At 42.9% G+C, this 24,375-nt stretch overlaps 1 protein-coding gene across 2 annotated transcripts in view; it reads right to left on the bottom strand.

The window, feature by feature from the left end:
* Positions 1 to 24,375, bottom strand: part of tle2b (TLE family member 2, transcriptional corepressor b) — a 68,946-nt gene that overhangs the window by 5,482 nt on the left and 39,089 nt on the right. The window contains exons 5-16 of one of the 2 annotated variants that reach the window (XM_029500611.1): positions 17,601 to 17,663; positions 15,508 to 15,582; positions 13,458 to 13,638; positions 12,059 to 12,075; positions 9,048 to 9,188; positions 7,573 to 7,626; positions 3,782 to 3,949; positions 3,312 to 3,462; positions 2,522 to 2,691; positions 1,914 to 1,990; positions 730 to 979; positions 187 to 434 (exon numbers count right to left, since the gene is read on the bottom strand). In XM_029500611.1, the coding sequence (XP_029356471.1) occupies positions 187 to 434; positions 730 to 979; positions 1,914 to 1,990; positions 2,522 to 2,691; positions 3,312 to 3,462; positions 3,782 to 3,949; positions 7,573 to 7,626; positions 9,048 to 9,188; positions 12,059 to 12,075; positions 13,458 to 13,638; positions 15,508 to 15,582; positions 17,601 to 17,663 (1,595 nt within the window). The remainder of the gene's footprint in view (positions 1 to 186; positions 435 to 729; positions 980 to 1,913; positions 1,991 to 2,521; positions 2,692 to 3,311; positions 3,463 to 3,781; positions 3,950 to 7,572; positions 7,627 to 9,047; positions 9,189 to 12,058; positions 12,076 to 13,457; positions 13,639 to 15,507; positions 15,583 to 17,600; positions 17,664 to 24,375) is intronic. The other variant, XM_029500613.1, reaches the window with a different exon arrangement.

The raw sequence follows: 24,375 nt of genomic DNA, 5'->3' as shown, positions 1-24,375 counted from the left end.
TCTCTTCCTTCTTCCATATTTTATCACTTTTCCTTTCTTTTTCTCACCTCCTGAAGTGTTTCCATAGCCTCTAACCCTTCTCCCTCTCCCCTCTGTGGTCTCTCTTGGCAACAATCTATTTGTGTAGGTAAGACACCAAATATTTATGGTCTCTCTCTCTCTCCTTCCACCGTCCTCCTCTCCTACCTGACCAGCGTCTGGTTGTGAAGGTCCCAGACGACGATGTTGCCGTCGCTGCAGCAGGAGAAGCAGACCTTGTTGTCAGGGGAGATGGCCAGAGCGTAGCAGGCCGGAGCAGATGACGTCAGCTCCGCCTTGATGCGGGGAGTGGGCGTGGCCAGATCCCAGATTGACAGCGTGCTGGCCTCCCCGCCGACGATCAAGGTCCGTCCGTCGGGGAGGATTTTACAGGAGCGGATGTAGTTGTCCCTGTTCTGATTGGACAAGATAAGAAGTTAGATTATAGCTGTAAGTGCATTAATTAAAGATCAGCGTAAGGGGCTTCATGGGACGAGTAGTAATATAATTTGGTGACATTCAGGAAATTAATGTTGACATTCTAAAGATGTCTGGCATCACAAAAAGAAGGAAAAAACCAAATCAGTGATTTACTGTTCATATTAACTTATTTATCTGATGTCAATATCTGTCACTGTGCTCATCTCTATTTTTAACACTTGTGTGTGTGTGTGTGTGTGTGTCTGTCTGTCTTCCTCCCACGGGCCTCACCAGACAGTCCAGCTGGGCCATGGGGCTCTTGCTGCCCGGCTGGCTGATGTCCCACACCTTGACGCAGCCCTTTCCTCCAGTGTACACGTGACGCGTCGAGGTGCTGATGGTGACGGCACACACCACCTCTCCGTGACTCAGGGTGTGGATCTGACGGGCGTGGCGAGGGATTCCCGGGCCCAGCAGGGCGTCAGGGGGAAAGGGCACGGGCTGCATCTGGCCGTCTGCGCTCACGTGGAAGGAGTAGGCGCTGAAGGGAAGAGGGATGGAAAGGAACCAAAATACATCAACACTTTAAAACTAAATCTGAAAATAAAATCATTGTGGACAAGTAGATTGAATGATACTGAACAACGAGAGAAATGGGGTGAAGGAATCGTTCAGTCGATAGGAGGACCAGTAGACCTACAGGTAAACGCACAAACAACCGCACAAATCAAATGTGCAAGTTGAGAAGTCTGACGACACCATAATGGCCCTGAAACTCCAGCAATATTTGCCTCAGTTATGGCAATTACTTGGCCCACTGTAGCTGTGAGCGGGAATGCATAATGGCAGATTGTATTACATGCAAGAGTCAGTGTGGCATTGCTAATGGCTGATCAATACTGTAGCGGTTGGAAGCCAAGGCTGTTTTATGACTTCAAATTAGCACCACAAGAATAAATTGCCACTCTGCAACAAATGACAAAAACAACACTATTCCTCAGTCAACAAATGGCAGAGAATAAGGGCAAGTGTGTTGGGGGAGGGGGGGAAAAAAAAAAAAAAAAAAAGTGCTCAGGACATTTAAAATTCCTCGAGATCTGCAGTGTTCAGTTCTTTCAGGTGTGTAACAGTGACAAGTCCTGGGAACATATTTTCTAGATTATCACTCAGGTAGTTTGAAAGAAGTGTGTGCAATCATGCATATCTGTTTTCGTAGGCTGACATGGCTATCTTACTCAAAAATAACAAGAAATAAAGCCAGAATCTGTGCTAAATATTAAATATGCACGGAAGTAAAGGGTTCTTCAGTGATGTACCCAATAAATGGAATATGGAAGCAACAAGCTCACGTGATGCAAATATTTTCAGGCAATTAGATTTTCCCACCACGGTGACGCTGCGTTCACGTTGCATGGATCCTGCAGTCAAACTTTATCTATCAAACATGTTTGTGTGATGCTGAGGTGAAGACTCACGGCTTTCCACCGGAGGAGCCGGGCAGAGAGGAGGGGAGCCCCGGTGCTCTCAGGTGAGACCGAGAATCATAAGCCACCTGGCAGGAACAAAACAGTGGACAAATAATTAGCAGCCCGAGAAGGAGTTAAGAATAACTTGACAGCACTGTAGCAGTGTAACGGGCAGAATATAACAAGAGTCTGTCTTCTAAAAACTGCACTGAGCCGAGCGTGTTGACACTAATATGTGATGTTTTGAGCATGGTGCCATTCCTCAACCGGATGACAGGGCAGTGAGCAGGCCAATAGAGCATCCTGCCTCAGGGCTGAGTTATGGTGAAGTCTTGTTGGAGCTATGTGCAGAGGTTACATACTGTAGCTACATTAACAGTCCCAGCACAGCACACGCTGGAGTTGCATGCGGGCCACGGGAGAATTGAAAAAGCTGCGAGTTGATTTGCGCTACTTGTTTTTCTGATCTTTGACTGAGGTTCGAGGCAATCCATTTCAAATTTCCAAACTTCTCCTTGTGATCTCTAACCCGCTCTTTATCAAACTGAATCAGAAACATCAGTGTTTAATGAATGCGTGACACTACCTGATAACGCAGAGCACTTTTCTTTACTCACCATGGGGCTTCGGGAGTAGGCGCTGGCCGCTGCACTGATTTGTGGGGAGAGAGTCAGAGCGCCACCGAAGCCTCCTGGACTGGCCAGCTCCCCGTTCAGTCCTGCGTGGGACACCACGCCAAAGTGAGCCGGGTAAGAACCGGGGGGCACAGACATGGGACTGCGGAGAGCTGGGTGGGGAGCAAAAAAGGAAGGATGGATTGAAGGATGGAAAGAAAGAAGGGGAATAGTACGGAGTACACAAACACAGTCACAGAGGGGCTGAGAAGAGTGGGTAACTTTTTTTTACTTTAGTTTATTCATGAACAGAGCAGGAAGCTGTTAAGCGCTTCAATGGTCCTTACTTCTGGCCACTGGGGAGCAGATAATGGTTAAAAGCCTTGCTGAAGGACACAATAAAAGTATCGAGAGAGTCTGAAAATTTGCAGAAACAGTTCTGTTGACACTCTTTTGTCACAATTTTTTCTTTTACTGCGATCAAATACAGAAATATTCGTATCATTGTGTGATAAGGTAAACTAATGTGACAGTAAACACATGAAATAGAAAAACTGAGGTCGAGCGGAAAGAGTGTGAAGGGCTGATGTGGAACGGGTGCAAATCCCACCAAAATCCAATTCACACTCCAAACCGAAGGAGCCATTTGGTGAATTCTGCTCTGGGACAAATTTCATCTAATGAGTTAAGTTCATGATGATAAATATGCTTCATTCACGTAGTGATCGTCGTCACTGAGCTTTTATGTCAACATAACCATGTTTTTGTTTCGCTTATGTCAGCAGTCTCTCACCGAGGGGGTCTGCACTGGCTGCTGCTTTGCTGACCAGACGAAGGCAGGAGGTGCTTGGACCAGGAGCTCCTGGTGCTCCGGGGGTAAGAGCCTCACGGTGGGAGGGAGACGGGGTGCCAGATTTGGATAACGGAGACTGGGACTTATCCATCTGTAGAGAAGTCATGAAATATGACGGCTCGATGTTGGTCATGACGCTGAAGCCTTTTTCCTTTAAGCTAAGCACTACAATCAAACTACAAGGGCCTAATTTTATTTCGTTTCAACGAAAAGAAAAAACTCTCGTCTCTATGGCATTGTCGAAATAAGTGTGCCGATCTGTACAAATTTTGTTTTAATGTCCCACGTAAACTCCATAAGTGATGCTGTAAAGTGAAACAGGAATGGAAGTACTATGGACCATGAAAGCACACATTTGGAAAAAATATACCCAAAACAAAAAAATCGATATATCAGTCTGGCAGTCTTACCTGTGCAGGGTCCTTGGCCTTGCTTGGCGTAGGGCTGCGGGGGTTTGGGGTGGAGGGGGCATCTCCTGTGCTGGAGGAGCCTGGGAGCTCTTTCCTTAAGGTAGGGGCCCGGTCTAAGCCGTTCCCGTGGGGGGAATGAGGCGGGCTGCCCGCAGGAGAGTTGGGCTCCTAGAAGGTGTGAGGCAGAAGATGTGAGTTAACGTTCCACACAGAAAGGAAAATGGTGGTAATTTCCATCTTTTCATCGTCTGAAGGTCACACAGTGCTCTGACTGTGCTGTTGCTCTATTTGAGTCTTGGCCCTCACAGCGCTGCGTTCAGATGCAGGTGTTTTTCACAGCGTTCATCGCTTCAACGCGTTCTCATTTAAAAGGTGTTCATCATCCGTACAGCTGCGTTCCACACTTTATTTATTTTACTGATACTTTTGAAGATGAGCAGTTTTGCACTGTACCGCCAACATGTTGGAAAATTGAAGGCACATTTCTGGTAGTAGGTTGAACACTGTTTACTTGGTGACTGACAAAACAAAAGATTCAAATTTATTGCTGTGATAACTTTAATATCACAACATGCAGGGTTTTGGTAACGTCACTGTTATTTCTCTATTACTCCACTTAAACCTTTTCACTTGCATTTTATTGCCTTATCATTTCTTGATGCCCTGAACCACTCGGTCTGGCTTGTAGATTTTCTTTTAAATACATGTTTTGCTTAGGCAGAGTTTGTTCGGCACTAGCAGCCGGCTGCACACCAGAAACACAGGAAAACGCTGCATATTCTTACTTAATGGCTACAATATGACCTCCAGTGTCAGTTTGTAAAAGTTCAGCTTCTAGCTCAGAGAATATCGCACGAAACAATGGATTGTTACTGTTGTTGGTACAGCGGCGTGTGGACCTGGAGATAATGATGCTGTTACAGCTGCTTTCATCACTGGAGCTGCTTCCACCGTTCAGCCGCTGCTGCCTCCCCCAGAACAGAGTGCTGGAGTAAGCACTTCTCACTGGGTCACAGTGATCAGCACGGACATTTTAGTGCTCACACACACACACACACACACACACACACACACACTCAAACCAACACATGTTCCCAGCTAGATGACACACACACACCGACAAACGCAAGAAAAAAAAACACATGAACTCATGAACTAGCCGGCATGATTGTTCAAACACATGGATGTTCATTCTCTTTGAAACACACATTTACACGTGTGCGCGCACACACACACACGTTATTCACTAGAGGACTTCCCTCCTCTTTTTCTGCCATTTCCTACATTTGTCACCCCCCACCCCCCACCCCACACACACCCTTTTCTGCTTTTGTACCAGTTTCCAAATCACACAAGAGACGGGTTCTGCTTTTGTGTGCCATATGAAAATACAGGGGGCTTAGATAAAACATATTTCGGTACGCTGCGTGAAGTATTTAAAGAACTAAACTATTCCAGGGGCACACACGGCTTTACATGTTATTAAATGAAGCAGACTACTGTTGTTGAATAGGAGGAGGAGGAGCAGGGTGAGAGGAGTGGGAAAGAAGGAAACAGCAGAGAGATGGAAGAACAGAGGCTTTAAGAGGCTGGAAAGAAAACAAAAATATACACAGACAAGCTAGATGAGCGAAGATAGGTGGTGGATCAAGTATTCCGTACATTCAGTGTGTGTTTGTGTGTTTGAACAGACACAAATCAAACAAAAAGACAAGAACACAAACGGTTAACAGTTAATAGGAGCTTACACAGGAGCTCTTCCCATTTACAAGGAAACTACTGCAGAACGCTGAACCAGCTACACACCTGCTCAGATTCACAGATGCAAACATGCAAATAAAAAAAAGGTTACCATAGGCGAATAATATGAAATCATGCAAACACACAAAAACAGAAACCACCACGTTGGAAGTGTGTTTGAGTGTGGATCTGAAATAACTGTGACTCCTTCTCTCTTGATTATGACAAAATGAGGCTAATCAGCTATTTATTCCATTATTCCTTTTTCATTCAAAATGTTAGAATTCCTCTTTCTTACCAGTGAAACAATCTGCTACTTTCTGAATATTATTGCGTTGTGATTACTTTTACCCAACACATAACTCACATTTCATTGACTAAAAGCTGAAAACGATTAATCTGAAAAATAATTGGTAGATTAATCAACAATGCAATATAAAATTCAGCCTTTTTGGGGTGTGGCAAATAAAATAAATAGTCCAATATTAAATTATGATGATATGTCATATTAAGTCTTTTGCACAGTAAGCTTTTTCAGTAGGCACTTCCTTAATTACATGTACTTGTGTTTTTCACTTTTAATAGTGACTCAGCACGCATTTTGCTGAATCCGGGCATTTAAAATGCTGAACTTCAGGTCTGAAATTGTGTGAAACATGCCCAAAACTGCCCATGCACTGAAACAACCACATCGATTCCAAATTCAAGGATATGCATGTCTACTTTTTTGTAAAACACACACACACACACACCCACACACACCATTCATCGGAGAACCTTGCAACCTTTTCCCTACATTACTGACATTTGCCTCCGCGATCTCCTTTTGTGCTAGTGTCCAAATCACACAAGAGGCTGTATCTGCTATTACTTCTGTGTGTGAAACTCCAAAAACTAAAGGTCACAATAGTCACTTCAAAAAAACACCAAGGACAGTGAAATTAAATATATGTGTGAAGTAAAATTGAGTTAAATTCAATTAAAAGCTTGCCACTCTAGCGAACATGGGGTATATTTGTGAACTATTGACAGCGGGGGTCAGGCAGAGGACAGAGGGTGGCTACAGGCTGTTTCAAGTACATTCATAGTTGGATTCATTTGTGGGCTGCAGCACAGTGTCAGAGACCTTTTGCGGGATAAATGCTGCATGTAACTTGTACATTCGTCAGGAAGTCAAAGCCATTTTTGTATGAAGACGCATCGTTCCTGCACAAGGACACAGTTGTGAGGAGATGTGAAGGAGGGAGCCAAGTGTGGGTGATGTGAGTGAGTTAGATATTTTCCATAGCGGAGACGGAAAATTGTGAGTAAACATAGGTGGTGAGGGTGGAATATGTTTAAAGAGTAAAAAAAAGTTTGACATTTCTGGGAAACTGGCCGATAAAAAAAGTGTCCTTTCTCTGTTATTCTGCTTTGTATAGTGATCGTGAAAGAACAGCACTTTTTTACGAAAAGCAAACCTTTGTGGTTTCTGTTTTGTCATGTAGCTTGACAGATTTTAAACGATCAAATAGGGTTTTGTTTTGTTTTTTTTTTAAGTACCTCAGTCGAGCAAAGAATTTCATAAAACGTCAAATAAAGAAATAATACACCTGAAATACTTAGATGTTAGCGAGTTACCTATTTATGCATACAGTAGGCACATTAGATTTAATTTGAAGTCATGTCTAAGGCTACCTGTCGAATTTAAGTCCCCTATTCACACTCCTTCAAGCTCTGTTTTGGTCTCTACCAACTCATGAGGACACCATCTGACCCTTTAACCACCAAATGCTGCACAGCTTCCACTATCTGCTAACTTTGTCTGTTGTTTGTTGCTGAGCAGCTGGCTGCTCCAGTCACAACAACTACAGCTCGATTATGGAGCGAAATCATGAGTGCAAAGCTGCTGAAAGATAAAGAGAAGATTCAGGTGACTCGCTGCAGGTTAATTATTACCAGCAACTGCTTTAGTGTACGCTGCCAAGCATCGTTAATTAAAAAAAAAAAACCCAACAACAACAATTACAGGGTATCAGAGATCTTTTAAATAGTCCAGAAAAGCAACTTACCTCGTTGGAGACATCCACCACAAGATTGTCTTCACTCTTGTCTCCATCACTGTCCTGAGGCGCAAAGAAGACAAAAGAAGCAGAAAACATATGACGGCTAATGCTTGTCTCGCTCTTTCACCGCACACAAACATGCTGTCTATTGCACGTCTGCACAGAAAACTCTAATAATACAGATGGAAACACACACACACACACACACACACACACAGGTCGATATATCAATATCACCGGCTACTCTTTGCTTCCTTCTATTGTCTATCAACCATGGCATATTTACAACGGAGATATTGTAGTCCATATATTCTCAGCACAACATCTCCTTCAAACAAGACTATTTCAATTGGTCTCTCTTTCATTCACACACACGCGCACACACACACACACACATACACACACACATTTGCTCTTTTTCCAACCATGGCACATTTTTTGCTCTCCGTCTAGCCATTTCTCTCCATCTCTCGCTTCCTCTTCCCCTTTTTCTGGGGTGAAAGCGATGGCACTTAGTCACCATGGCAACAGCGCTTTGATGTGATCATGGCCTGATATTCCTATTGACATCAGTGTGGAGTGACATCAGTACCTAATTATACAGAGCCAAAATAGGCCTATGTCCATTGTCTACGGCCTATTCCTAGAACAAAAAATACAGCGATGGCAAGCGAGACAAACACAGACAGGAAAAAAAAAGGAAAAAGAGAAAGAGGAAGACGTTTAGAAAGGAGAAATGAAGTAAAAAGGAAAAGAGGGAGAAGACCGAGAGTGAGAGGGAAGAGTAGAGAAACAGAGAGGCGGCCATAAAGAGACAGAGAGATATAGAGGAGCTAAAGGCAAGCAGAGAGAGAAATGGGAGCCGTAATGTGGCTCGACAGACAGAAAGAGGAAAAACATTCAGAAAGTGGAAACTATCTGTGCTTGTTCTCACTCTGAACTAATGGGAAGATTTGGATGCCAAACTGATTTAGCTGGAGGCCGTCGAGCACAGACAGACTCCTGGTGTCAATCAATCCTCCAGACTGCAAACACACAGCCATCTAATTCATTACAGCTATCTTCCTTGGCCGTCTCTCCTCTGACATTACATCGCCTCTGGCTCCCTGCTCTTTCCCATCGGAGCTATCCAAACAAAACAAGACTCTAATTGGCCGCAGGGCCTCGACCCCTGTGTGGCCTATATTGTCATAGGCAGGATCACATGTATGCACACAGACATACAACCACTGAGACATGTACAAGTGCAGTTTGCATTCTCCTTAGTGTGCATTTGTGGCTTTCTGTGATTAGAAAAAAATTTATAAATAAATCATACACGTTTGTCCGTCATAGAATCAACTTTCACCTTCTGCTGGGTATTTAAATCTTTATTGCTTCTTCATTTGTCACCTTAAGCTTGTGTGTTGCTATACACGAAGCGGTCCCACACCTATAAGGCCCAGCCTATTTGAACATGACAGAGATGCATGCATACATACATAAGAGTGTGGAGGGAGAGACTCTTTGTCATCACAGCGCCTCCTCTTGGCCTCAGCTCCTCCCTGTGAGGCAGAGTAGCCTCCCGACGGGCCCTGGCGCTCCTCAGTGGGCTGACTGTCTGTCGATGACACCGACTTACTCTGGAGAGAGACCGGGACACAAAAGTATGAATGCACATCTATCAAGCCATCACAGTTAAGAGACCACAAAACTTTGGGATAGGGAGCTTTGTATAGTTTCTAAATATTGAATATTGTTATATTTCCTGCTGTATGTAATATTTTTCAGAATGTGTTAAAAAACATAACTTTTCGCAGTTTTGCTTATTTTGCATTTCTCGACAGACACACTAAATCCCTCAATGGACATAAGCTCCTGGTGTAAAGACAAAAAAATGGTCACTGGGCAGAATCTCATACATAAACATTAAGCCCCATAAAAACACTTGTGATATTACACACACACTTGCATAAGTATAGCAGACGTAAGCGCAGGTTAAGATGCCACCATGGAAGCACACAGGACAGCCTATAAAGCTAATTAGTGCTCTCCCCTGGACTCACCAGTCCTCAAGTAAAATATGACTCTCATTATTGGGCAATAAAGCTGTACAGGCAAATTTACAATGGAGCCCAGCCTGATGCTCAGGACTCAGAGGAGCGGATCAAAGCATTGTGTGATTTTTTTTTTTTGCGTTGAAGGCCACTTGTCATTCTTGGTGTCCATGTGGGGAGGACAAGAACAGTGAGGTTTTAACACAGCAGTGAGTCACACAGGAAGGAGCCCACGGGGCTGACAGGAAGGCGCACTGGACAGACGAAAGGAGAAACCGCACAATGGACCTCAGTGCAGCTCAACAAACTTCCCTCTCTTCTTTCTTCTTCTTCTCCTCCTCCTCCGCCTTCTTTTCGCTCCTCCCGACTTCCTCTCGCTGTCCCTTTTTTCCCCTCTCCATTTAAAATTCCAACATGTTTTACTAGTGCAGGGCTCTCTGACAAATGCCAATTGATATGCATCTCTCCCTCCCTTCCCAAACACTGTAATGCTTGGCTAGGTTCAGCACAAACCTCAACTCATGAGAAAACTATTTTCCTAGTGCTTAACAATCAGCATTGTCTTTGGCAATTAAATTATGCTAAGGGTTTCATTGCAGCGAGAGAGGGAAGGAAAGCAAAGTCAGGCGCGCTCTTAAATCATTTTCATTTCGCAATAAAAGCCACAACAAAGACTCGCTGATTTTTTTTTAAACCTTTCCCTCCTCATTTTTCTCTTTTTCACTCCCCATCTCTCTCCAACCGTTTTCTCGCTCGCTCTTTTTCTCCAACTCCGTCCTCCATCCCCCCTCTCTCTCTCTCTCTCTCTCTGTGTGTGTTATCAACAGTTACTGAGATGAAGGCCAGCTGTACATTGCAGCCGGTACAGTAAGGAAGCGTTCACACAGCTTCCGTAAAGCAGAACAATCCGCCGAGAGAGAGGGGGAAAGAATGGGTCTCGCCATAGACGTCCACTGAATTTCAATCAGCCCACTTGTACTGCATTAATTCTCCGAGCGATTATCAGGGACTTTTAACAACAGTGCAAAGAAATATGTGCCAAGCCTGTGAGGCAAGATGAACACTTGTACACATTTCATTGGTCGCACTGCATGTTGCACTAATTTACTTTATCTAAGCTCTGGGTAGATTCTTTCTAACTCTGACATGATGGTAACCTGAGACGCCATCCTCTCACCTGCCACTTTCACACCTATTTAACTGACTGTTATTGAATCAGAACGTCAAACAGTTCAGTTTCATTCTAAACCTTAAATCAGTCATTGCTGCAGAGATTATGTAGTTTCGTAGGCCAACTGCTGACCAGCCACCCTGCTTCCCTCAGCAAAGCAATGCCGGCTTGGCAGGAAATAAGTTGCAAACAAAGATTTATGACAAACATATCTTGCAGACAGGAAAATAATAGATATAAAAATAATGTAGTATTAATAGTGATAATGATCTGCAGAGAAAAGTAACACTGATATCTGACGCTTCAGCACAATTGCCAGTATTAAAACGCTAATGTTAGACTACAAACAAACTGCATCATTGCACTTTGCAGCATAAAGCCTTTACTCTCAGAAAGTCAGTAATAGTTTTTTGAAGCTCAATTATAAACACATCCAAGCTATAGAGGTGTACTGGTGAGTAGATTAGTTTTGTCTTTAGTGTGATGATGTTTAATGCCAACAGCCTCTGTAGTCTCATTTGGCAACCTTAAATAAATAATGTGTGGGGCACTTACAGACTTTTTTTTATGTAACAGAGTAAAGTATGACTTTGCCCTGAGCTTGTTTTGATCACGAATGTCATTTCAGGCATCGAAGCAATACATGCGTGGACTATACTGACTACACTGTTCTTCCATTCTGAATGTCAGTTTCTGGATTACAGAGGTTTCACTTCACAGCACAAATGAATGGCTTTCAGTGGCATTATCTGTTAGGGAAACAGATGGTGGCTCTTTGACCTGGCATATCTCTTATGAAGAATCTAGATTTTTTTTTGATTCTGAGCAAGAGTTTCTTTCTTTCTTTTTTTTTTGTCTACAGACACTAACTGTAGTGTTTTGGGCAGCATTTGGCATTAACTGCATTTTAATCCTTTCATTTGTTCTCTAAGTCATGTAGATTATGAGAACATTTGCGATGCTGATAAACAAACACTTGCTTGTTCATCCATTTACTGAGTTTGTACTTTTCTTCCAGATAACAGCGAAACGCTGTGAGTTCAGATCTTAGTGTGATGTAGAAAAACCTTGAGAAGCTCAAGGTTGTGGTGCTGAGGAGCTATTGTGCTTGTGTTGAGCTGTGCTAGTCCTGGCTGAGGTCCAGCAATACACAGCCTTTTGTAAAGGCCACTTTACAGTGCGTCTCCATTTCCCTCAGTTTATCACTGTCATGCACATGCACACACACAGAAATGTGGGTGTACACAACACTTATATCAGTGTACACACATACACAAATACTCACCCTGCTGGGTGCTCCCTCTGGGACGGGTTAGAGAAAGGGAAGGAATGAGAGCAGAGGAGACAAAAAGACGGAGTGAGAGAGAGGAGAGAAAGGCAAAAAGAAAGAAAGTTTGACGTCAGTACTGATAATAATAACAACAGTCTCTCAGTCAACCAAGGATAGGCTGAGACACGACTGCTCTTCTCTAATAAAGATACAGACCCACTATTGTGCCTGATTCCGGGGTCCTCTCCCCTCTCTATCCTTCCCTCATTCTGTTCTCCCGCCAGACAAAGCTCGCTGTCTTTCCCCTGCTGCCTCTTTCAACGCTCACTATCTTTTCACTCATTTCTTGTCTTGTATGTAGGAACAGAAACGCACACAGCTGCAGACATGCATAAGCTCCCACACAGATCCTTAATACACCAGTATGAACACATTGATCTCTCTATCTCTCTCTCTTGCTTTCTTCTCTTACTCATTCTTTCTTTTTCTTTTTTTTCCCCACTTCATTCTTTCGGTTTATTCATGAGAAAGTCTCTCTTGGCTCAATGCCTGAAAGAGAGCGCAAAGATAAGATATTCTACCGGGGTGAATCAAAGTTCATTGGGGGAAAGCATTTCTCCTGCATTTGCACAAACACCACGAGCAGGTCTATCCAGATAATGACAGCAATTGAAGTGAGGAAGTTCAAACTCTGCCCAAAAGATGAGTCGCTGTAAAAATTGCCTAAAAAAAAAGAGCTACCGGTCACAAATTATGTATATTCTGTTACCCTGGACTTATCTGCTGTGAAATGATTAAATTGTGTTTTTTTTTTTTTTCAGCTGCAGCTGTTGTTCTGAATCTGTTATGGCTGCCATTTCAGTTTGGAATAAATTACACTGAGGTGCAAACATGTAAATGTAGAAATACAAATATGTCATGAAGAAAAAAAAGACGGTAATTGAATGTGTTGCATCTATTGGGTTTCAAAGTCCATCACTGTACCTCACTTCTATTGAACTTGCTAAGCATCTTCTCAACACGTTCAATGATGTAATTGATTTTCAATAATGAAACATTTTGTGTGGCCCGACCTGAAACAAATCCAAAAGCACCCTCTCAATCTCAAGTAACTATGGCATTTGAAAGGCCCCGCTCGAATCCTGCTGTTAATATGATGGTTTCCTAAACGATAGAAAACTTGGGGTTGACTCTAATAGCTTGTTTCTTTCTAGCTTCTAGTAACAACAGCTGGCTGCCACTGATAGGATCAGAAAAATTGAACTAGAAATCACAGTTTTTTGTTCTGTTTGTTACCGTTAATTTGATTTTGTTAGCAGCCATTTTTTTCCTTGTAATTGTCTCTCTGAAAATATCATGCCAGAGCAGGAAGTCCTGCCTTCAGGAATAAAACCAAGCATTAAAATTCCTTTACCTCGAAGATGCTCAGGATCAAGGTGGTTTCGCTCATCTTTGGACGCGAGGTGGGCCGAGACCCCCAGGGCCCCGGTGAGCGCCAGGAGCCCTGAGCCGCCAGCACCCAAGGACAGGCCTGATGGGTGCGGCGTCAAAGGGATGCCAGGGGCGTGATGAGACAGGTGCTGGAGCTGCTGCTGCTGTGGCCACAGGGAAAGGAAGGAGCGGGAGAGGGAGGCGGGGAGGGAGGGGGAACAGGGAGGGATGGTGTCATACAAGAGTGGTGGGTGTGTGGTTAGAAAATACAGGGTTAACAAAAAAAAAAAAAAATAAGAGAGAGGGATAGAAAACAAGAGCCGGACAAAGCAGAAGGGAGAAGGAGAAAGTTAAGGGAAGTGGGGGGTTGTTTTTGGAAAATTGGCAGGGGGAACAGAGAAGGTGAATATAATGAAATCCACATGGAGAGCTCAACAGTGAGAGATATAGATAGGATGTTGAAGAGATTAGTGGATTAAAGGGATGAGAGAGACGGACACCGTGGATGAGAAAGAGAGGAGGAAAAGGAAAGGAGGGGAGAAGGGACATTTTTTTGGAGATACACAGGAAAAGGAAAGAAAGTGGAGATGGAAACCAGGAGATGGGGAAAGTGTCAAAAGAGTAAGGCAATGAGCAGGATTTATTATGAAAGAAAGGATGAATGGAAGCGATAAGAGGCCAAGGTAATAATCAGAGGAGGTTAAAAAAAAAAAGAGAGAGAGAGAAAAGAAGACGGAGTGATGGAAGTGGTGGTAGCAAACAAAAGTGAAGAAGAATTAGATGAGCAGGAGAGAGAATAAATGAATGCAGGAAGAGGGAAGTAAAGTGCATAGCATTGAGTGCAGAAGATAAGGGGGAGGCGATATCAGGACACGACCAGGGACCGGAGTAGAAAATGATAAAAGATTAGGAGGAGTGAAAAAAGAGTTGGAAAATGGACGTGGAGGAAAAAAAAAAAAGGCAGTAAGGAGGGAAAAATAAAGACGAGGATAGAGAGAGCAGAGAGCAAAGACAAGAGTAGCCACGGATAAAGAAAGGCTATTATCCTGAGGGAAGCTTTTTTTTTTTTTTTGGTATGTTGTTTTCTCAACTAACACACTAGTGTAGTGCTGGGAGGAACAAAGGGCTTTAAGTAGACAGTAATGTGATCAGTGCTCTGACAAGCTCTGCAAAGCCCCATCGACTATGGCACTCAGAAATATCACTGTGTCAGTAAGTGTGTACATGTAAAGATGCACAGTATGTGCAGACAGCTTGGTGATCACGTGATCGAGTTTACAGGAGGCACATTTTCATTTGCTTTGTCGGATGCTGGTATTTTGTTATAGATTGGATTTTTTACTAAATTTAGACGTGAGCGGCCCGTTGCCCCGAGCACACACTGATGAACAGCGTTCATCACACACGACTGACAACTGGCTTGGAAATACTGTGTGCGCCATACTGTTGTTGTACAGGCGAGCTTAAGTCTCATTAGAATCAACTAAACTCTGATTTCTGTCTCGTCATAGACATAAAACCTAACTTGTTCTTTCTTTTCTTTGTGTCATAACATTCAACAATTCATTTGGTTTTGCACAAGAGGACATACCCTGCACTTTTTTTTTCACAGGTTGGCTTATTCAACTAACATGAAAACTGAAAATATGTTTACATAAAAAAAAATCTTATTTTCTTTTAGAACATTTTATTTTGAAATATTATTAGCGATATTAATTCAGAGCATGCAATCAAGGGTTCCCAGGAGTAGTTACTAAAACTGACTGAATCCTGACTTAGCACGATCAACGTCGCCATCTGGGCCACAGAGAAAAGCAAACACCTCGAGTGACGTTTACGTTAATCCCTCGCCAATTTGATCATCAGTTTATCTGATCTACATATTTATAGACCAGCTTTGCCATCATGTAATCAGCTGTCTTCAGTGTCAGACTGGTTGGAGCATAATTATTTATTTCTATTTATGCTTGTGTGGATGTGTAGGTGTGTGTGTGTTTGTGCGCTTGTTGTCATGACGAATGGAGGTGACTCACCCCAATAATGGCATTGAGTTCTGCCATAGTGACCTGCTTGGCTCTTTCCACTGCTTGGACCACCTGTTGCTGGTGCTACACACACACACACACACACACACACACACACACACACACACAAAAAGGAAGGTTGGCGGAAGACAGGTTGTGTTGTATTATTCTGAATGTTATATGGGGTAACATAGACAGCATGTAGAGCACATTACAGCTACTGTCAGTCATTTTACAGCCACACATGACCATACAGACCTTCACATGAACCAAAACCTGTTAAAACAATCAGTCTGAATCCAAACAGCAGATATGAAAGTCAAAGCAACATAAAAGCCGCACACAGAAACACACATTCACACATACAGCCTACAAAGACCGGTTTGCACTTACGCACGCAGACACCCACCCACACACACACGCTTAATATCAAACCAACAAAATCTCATTTCTGTTGACACAAAATCTCTGTGTAATCAGTCATACAACAAATATGCATGTGCGCAACAGCCCTAACGCACACGCACACACACGCGCACACACACACTGTCAATATTGATCAAACTGACAGAGCTCTGACCTTTCCGTCTCCAGAGAGAATGCTCACATTCACAGATATAAAGAAATGTGTCTACAGATTTGTACACACACACACACACACACACACACACACTCCTGCCATTACACACTCTGGTAGAGTACAAATGCAGTGGAATGATACAAAAAAAAAAAAAAGTGTTCACTCTTATTTAAACTGCTTTGTCGTCATAATGCCCACATTCAGAGCAACTACTACATCAGTAAATTTAATTCCAATAATCTTTCTCCCCTCACTTATTTAATGAGCAGGAGTGAATGGAAATATACAGCAACTTGAAGTCATAGTTATTGGCACTCCAGTCCACTTGCAGAAATGTGTTGAATGATAAGAGGGCAATACATCATTTAAAGATAATGGGATCTACACGAAACAATACAATCTATTACTCTCAAAGTCCGGAAGCCTTCTTTATGAAATTCTGTAATTTTGTCTTTAATAAGTAGCCCTAACCCGACACGGATATCTCTGGGAATCTGCTCGTTAATGAGTACCTCTTGAACTCGTGCGGATTATCTGGTGCAAACAGAAAGGATCGCACAGGAAGCGCGTTGAGCTCATGGCACATGTTTACACCGTCAGAGTGTCGCGAGCATCAGCCAGCAAACAGCTGAGAGGGTAGTCCTTTGGCCACGACAGTAGACTGCTATGTCATTTTACAGCAGGGGACCCCCCCCCCCCCCTCAGCACGGTCATTCTCAGGACGTACGCGATTCTGTCAATCTCTGTTACGTTGTGTCATCATTTCTACAAACACTACGCAAAAATCATCATCAAAACAAATGAGGCTATAACTTCTGCAAATTTCAACCTCATTTTGCTCGCCCGCAACACTGAACTACACTTACATGTTTCATTCATCTATTTCAAATGATCCACATTCCATGTGCAATGAAGATATATTTAGTGAAGCTGTTGATTAATTTGCTTTTCAAACACAGAGGGTGCATTATTGCAGCAGCTTGCAATAAATGGGCTGAAATGCCCAGAGAGGCAGCTGACAAGAAAATACTTAAAGCTAATGAGCTGTTCTGTCATTAATATGCAAAGTCATTTGGCAATTCAGAGATTTCTATCAATTGAGTCAATATTAAGAATCAGAAGTAATGCGTGTTTGAATTCAAAAACATAATCCACTGTAACGACAAAAAAAAAAAACAAAACAAAACAAAACAAAAAAAAAACAAAAAACAAAGCTAGAGCCTCAAAGCTGACCCAGTCAAATAAAAATCATTCACAGCAAACGCTGAATATTTGAAACTATTTTAGGGATTTCTTTTTGCACACTTCATTCAGCTTGAGCACATTTATTTCAATACCACTTGATGCACACATCTCTTCACTCCCCCAGTAGAATAGGAACACCCCCTATTCAGATTTTTTATGGCCCTGATTAGAGAGAAAATAAGATTTAAGCCTGATGTATGAATAGTCCTCTCCCGCCTGTGTGTTTGTGCACATTTTGTGTATATATGTGACTGTGCCTGGCACTGGTGACACTTACCTCTTGAGAGAGGAAAGGGATGATCTGAGCACAGATGGCACTGAGACGCTTGACAATCTCTGCCTGCGATGGAGAGAGGGAGGGAGAGACGGGGGGTGGGGTGGAGGGGGGAGAAAGGGATATATAATCATGTTGCATACCGTAAGATAACAACTACACAATGAACACTGAGCATATGATGCACCTCTACAGTACATTAAGCCTTTGCTGCAGTAAAAAACATCTTCTTAATGAGCGAGGAGTTCTGTCAGTGTCAGCTCTATGAGACAGAGCAGAGAAAGGTGGGGGGGCGTGGGAGAGCGAAGAGCAGCAGGGGTGGAGGGACGGAGGCGGCGTCATCATGTGCTCATCACGCCGTCATTTAGCTTGACCTCACACTTCCTTATCACCTCAGTCTTCCTCAAACACGCATACACAACACATGAACGGGCAAACACGAGCACAAAGGGCAGGAAACCTCCAAGAGTTTCTCTCACAAGCTGTCCACCTGTCCACCTGTCCACCTGTCCACTAAGTGCTACTACAACTGACCATTTCCTAAAACTTGCAAAACCCATAAAAACATTTCTGTGTTGTTTTTTTGTTTTTATTTTTTCTTCAGACTGGAAATGGTGAATAACATCTTGTTCTTTCTAACCTGCACACACACTCATGTGACATGCACATGTGGCAAACCTAAACGCACAATGCAAGCGCACACAAACACACAAAGACATAAGCACACAGTTCCTGTCCCTGCCACGCAGACACACACGCACTCGCGCACACACACTGAACCTCTGCGGTGTGTCTAATTCTATCTGTCTGAGTGCCCTCAGCCTCATTTTGTTCTCTTCTTCACTCAGCCGTTCTCTCTTTTTCTACAACATCTCTCACACTGAGCCATTATTACCCTATTCATCCTCTTCCTCCCCCCCACTCCCCCACCCTCCCCCACCCTCCCCCACCCTCCCTCGTCTCCCTCCCCTCCCCATCCCCTTTCTTGCTTTGTCTCGTTTTCTCCCATCTTTCTATTTTTCTATATTATTCTTTCTCTTCTTTGTAAATTTATCCTCGCTCTGTTCTTCTTCTAACATCAGTCCCTTTCTTCTGGGTTTTTTGCCGTCTTTTCTTCTTACTTTGCCGTCACACATTACCGTGGAAACACTTTTTATTTCTTTCCATCTTGTCCTCCGTCCACCTATCTTTGTCTCTCTCTGTATCCCTCCATCCTCGCTAACACATGTTCCCGGTACTTGAAGATACTGAGGAGGATGAAAGAAAGGGGACGAATGAGGGCAATGCAGTGACTGACAGGGTTGTGTTCAACATCGTACCAAGGCTCATAAGCGCACACACGCGCACACACACACTATATCAGCCAGCTTGTCAGTTGTAGCTAGTCTCATCATGACTTCATAAACCCTCAGCAGACGCATAGCTCCGGTCCAAGGACAGACACAGCCTCATCACATCCAACATGTGTTACTGTATGCATGTCTGAGTTTGCCGTTTGTGCGTGACTCTGCCATGTTATTTGTGACATGCATGCACATTAAAGCCCGTGTGCGTAAAAAAAAAGGAGCAGAGGATGTGCTTTTTGATTTACTATATTTATTTTACCACTAAGAGTCTTGTGCTTGTGACGTGATGTGCTCACTGTACAACTTTCCCTGCTGTGAAGTTTAAATGATATAAATCCATAACAACGTTCATCTGTTCTCGGCTAGATTCACTGGTTTTGAAGAACACTGCCTCACCGTGCTTCCTGATGGCTTCGGCCCATTTCTGCTGGATTGCAGCTGGAAATAAAACGAGTCAGAACGTACTCACATGGTTGGGAGTCTGTGTACAGTCCATACTGTCCGCCTTGACACTGATAACAGTTGTAGACTAACAAAGGTTGGCTTCATTAACAGGTTGCTTTCACACATGGATCTGTGTCCCTGCGTGAATTAACAAAAGCTTAATGTAATGCTTTTTACTATCTGTTTTCACAACCTGTAAACAATTTAATCAGCGAATTGCAAAAGCCTCAGAGAGGATATCAGGATTTTGAGCCATTGTGTGAGAGCAGCAACTTGCAAAATCGTGCAACATAAAAAAAAAAAAAAAAAAAAAAAAAAAAAGAGGACGGTTCAATGACCTCTCGCCTACAATGCAAAATATCAGATTTCAGGGACAAACAGTACAAAGCCCAGACGAGAAACTTCACCTTTAATTCACTTAAGTGAAACATCTATTTTGAACCATCCACCTCTCAGTTTTCTCTCCGCCGCAACACCAGATTGCCTCTTACTCCACACAGGTTGCCCTAAGGCCACCGATCAATTCAGATGACTTGGCTCAGTTTTGGCCGGATAAAAACCAATCTGACAGGACTGATGGTGGGACCATATGTCAAACCTTAACACACTGTGACAGAACTGACCTAAATGTGTTCTGTCTATGTCGCTACTTTTATTTACTGTTAACCTGCGAAGGCTGTGACTTTGATGTAAAGCTGTACAAGCCAATGTAAGTGCGCAGGTATAAATAGCAGAAGATGAAAGTAAAAGAAAAAGTTAAGAAAGTCAAGACACCTTTTGCCCCCCAAAAATTCAGGCTTTAAAAGCACCAGGACCAAGAGGGAGAAAACTCTTGATTAACAATATGAGGAAATTTCACAGGTTGAACAGCTTATACAAGATAAAATCATTTTACTCCACCTGATGCTAAAGCGACAAGTTAACTGATAAATGGACCTTCAATGGATCAATCTTAATTCTTATATTCATTAATTAAAAAATAACTTATTATTTAAAATATATTCATTTATCTATTTATTCAAATATTGTTGACTTTATTCTAGTGAGAGTGAGAGAAAGACCAGAAAATGGGAGATAAAAGGCCGGCACAGGACCAAGCCCAAATGGAAAACACTCCAGCCACCAGGACGCCAAACAAACATAAAGAGGTTTAAAAAAAAAATGCTTGTGGGTTTCAGTTTGTGAAATGTGATGATCTGCCTCCTCCGTATTTAAGAGCTGCAAATTATTCAGTTTGATGGACATCGAATGGAGCATCATAAAGCTATAAAATGAGGTGTTCACTGTCTGTGTGTCTGCATTAATTGGCAACCAACTTCCGTCAATTCATTGTCATTAATAAAAATATCAACTCATGAAAGTTGAACCACATGAGCTGCAAGCGCGCTTCTTCTTGTATTTGCTTCATAAAATGTAAGCCAACTTCTCCAACACAGTAATGTCCCACCAACTCCATGTTCGGGCTCGGAGGCGGTAGATGTTCTTATGAGTGCGAGCTGCAAATCGGCCGATGGATTTTACAAAAGAGTGAAAGTGAGCTGGGCTGAAGTGGTCTGAGTCGGGCCAGGTGTCAGAAACAACACGGCACAGTCTCGTTCCGCGGCCCTGCCAAAGCACAGCCACCAAGGAGCACTGGCAAAGCCTGGCCGGATGGAGGGATGAACGGATGGAAGGATGAATGGATTGGTAGATACAAAGGATGAGAAGGGGGTTGGTCAATAAACACTTGAGGGCAGATATGCCGCCAACTGGCACACAGCCAGCAGGAGGCAGAGAAAGAGAAGTGCTTACGTGAAACAGATTTAAGATTTAGGTGAGGGAGAAAGTACACAACAGTTTTTCATACTGAGGAGCCAAAAAAAAAAAAAAGAGTCTTCAAAAACCAGGCAAGGAAATTTTGAGGAGGGGAAAGAGGAATAAATTATAGGACATAGACAGGCTGCTCCAGAGGCTGTCAGATCCTCAGACACACACACACACACACACACACACACACACACACATCAGATCTCTGAAAGGATGATAATTTCAACAAGCAAAACGTTTATATGATCACAGAGTCTTGTTTCTGTAGAATAAAACAACCTGAGCTGCATGAAAAAAAAAAAAAAAAATCACATACACACATCAACTTGGTGTGTCTGCGTTTATACATCAGTATTACAAATAGTACATCCATAATCTTAAAACTGTGTTGATGGGCGGTCTTAAATAGTCAAGTCCATCAAATACATGTAGAAAATTAAATAATAAACAAAACCGGAAATAACACTAAAGCTCTGCTCTCACCAGCTCATACTTATATCAAAGTGAACTTTTAAAAACATTTTAAAAACTAGAGGTTAAAACTCAAAACGTTTGTGACCGTTTCTTGCAGGTTGCGACGCTATCATGTCAACAAAATCAATCTGCAGACTGGCAGACACACACACAAGGAGATTACTGCAATACCAGCCCTTCTGTCCCGGCTGGTAAAAATCTTTTACACTTTTTCAGATTTTAACTGGCCAACTGTAGAAATGTGATTTAATTAGCCTGAAATTTTAAACTTAACATACAAGGTAAAGGTTTTACCTGCGATATATTTCACCTTCCATTCCGCTGTCATTCAAGAACAGTGGATCACAGCAGCACCAATTTCTACATCAGCTCTTAGCTCAGTGGACCACAATGCAATGTGGAGACAAGAGCTTTGCGTGAGAGGCAATTCTCTATTTTTTTTAATATGGGGAAAAAAAATAAAAAATAAAAAAAATAAACTCATTCTCCTGCACTCATTTCGAAATTGCCCTCACTATTGCTACTGGTCCCTCTCCACCCACATGTTTAACCCATGCCATAAAATGCAGCACACTCCCTGCCTGTGCTGTGAGGGCCGTCAAAAGGCTTTCTGGGAAATGTAGAAAATGACTAACTTGACATAAAAACAGTCAAGACAGGTGGGTAGATGTGGAGGTGGGCGTGCTACAAAAGAAAACAAAAACATTGGCTCGCAAAGTAAGCCGTAAGCAGACTGATAGAACAGCAGCCTGTCTGTGTGTGGAAGTTTTCCTTAAATGAGGCAGCATCTAATTGTTCTGACAAAGACAAGGACTCTTCGAGAGAAAGTAGATTGATGGAGAAGGATCTGCCCACCAGCTCTTTCATCTCCTTGGAATGACAATACGTCCTGTGTTGTGTAACTGAGGTAAAAAGTGATATATCAAAGCGCACATGTAATAGCAGCTAATGAAGCCCAGAAACGCAGACAAACTCTCGGATGATTTGACAGAAAGCACCATCGCCTTTTCACCTCTGACACTGAAGTAAACTTGAACGTGGAACATCAGGGGGAAGCTCCTTCCCTCTGAAACATCAGCATTGTATGTGGTCTCCCGCTCTGCCGGCAACAACAGCGACGGTGTTCATCTTGCCAATAAAGCTTGGTGAATTTGAATGTGATGAGCGTGGGTTGAGATTGGCACGGGACGAGGGAGACAGTGCCCAGTGTGCTCGGGCACTGCCAGCTGTGCCAGCCTCTGAGTCTTACTATGGCTGAGTGAGCCAGCTTTATGAGGGGAGCTCTGTGGTGTGTGTGTGTGTGTGTGACCGATCCCCCTCCACGCACTCTAATAACTGTCAACAAAAAATGTCTGCCATCCTTCTCTGCTCCCATGCGTGGTACCAATAGTTGCCGGTTCGAATCCTTGGCTGCGGGATGGGGAACAGAAAGAGTTTGACGGTTTGGCAAAAGGCCTTGGTGTCCAGACTTTCCGCTGTTTCAGACAGCTTCAAAGTGAATGATGGTGAAGCATGACGTTAATGGAAGAAAGCATTCCCAGTCAACTTCGCATTGATAGGAGGAAAAAAATAAAAAGATTGTGTGGTGATAATGGTAGTGCTGCAGCTCCTAAAAGGTTGGTAATGCAAAAATGATACCTTTGTCCACCATTGCACTCTGGGTAAAATCTGTCAGACAAACGGCCCAAATATCCACGGAAAATTTGTGAAAGTGTACGTCTGCATCAGAGTGCGTAATGCTTCCTCATTCCTCATTATAATTTCAGTAATCGTTATTAATTAAAGCTAAAAGGATTAGTTCACGAATTCATTAGTGGGTCAAGAGCAATTACAGATTCTGATTTCTGATTCTCGGAGTTATGTTCTGGAAACAAACACAAACCAACGTTACTTCAACTCCAGCTTCTCACATGTGAGGATTAGATAATGCTTTTCTTATTTCATTATTTGGGGGATTTGGACAAGACAATTGGACATCAATTAAGGATTTAGTTTTTTTTTTTTTTAATTAATGATTCTTTTTTGTGTTATTATCAATAAATGCATGACTGATCGGTCATATGAATAGTAAAATGTGTCTTGTGTGTAGACACTGTGCTGGCAGCAGATAAAAATAAATCATCATCATTTTGCATCGTTGCCGACAGGTTTGGTGTCTGGTTTCTGTGCCGTTCACATCCATCACAGGCAAAGCGTCGGATTGTGTGATGGTTTTTTCTACATGAAGTGATTTTACAGCTATTCGCTGCATGTTAAAGTCCCTCTCAGCCTCTGGACACACACACAGTCACACAATCCTGGAACTTATCTCTGTCCTGCTCTCTAATTGGACGGCTCTCCCTTCTGCGAACAGTTTAAGGTAAATATTTGTAGTCAATGACGTACTAATCACCCACTGATTGGGGCTGTGAGTGTAGAGCTGTTCAATGAAAACAGCCATTCCTGTTTCCTCTCGCTCATCTAATGCCTCCTCACACCCATTTTCCTCTCTCTCTCTCTCTCTCTCTCTCTCTCTCTCCATGCAATCAGCCTTTTTCTTTCTCTATTCTGTTGGCTCAATTTTCCCCCACCACAGTATCTCTTTCTCCCTCTCTCTGTACTTGGCCTTACTCTCTCTCTCTCTCTCTCTCTCTCTGCCCTCTTTCTCATTCTCTCCCTTCGTTCTGCCTCTTGCTCTATCTCTTTGCCCTGCTTCCCTCCGAGAATCT

Source organism: Echeneis naucrates, chromosome 4 (assembly GCF_900963305.1).
Source record: "Echeneis naucrates chromosome 4, fEcheNa1.1, whole genome shotgun sequence".
In the NCBI taxonomy this organism is placed as follows: domain Eukaryota; kingdom Metazoa; phylum Chordata; class Actinopteri; order Carangiformes; family Echeneidae; genus Echeneis; species Echeneis naucrates.
Note: the sequence above shows the minus strand (reverse complement) of the source record. Positions and strands in the feature narration are given on the sequence as shown.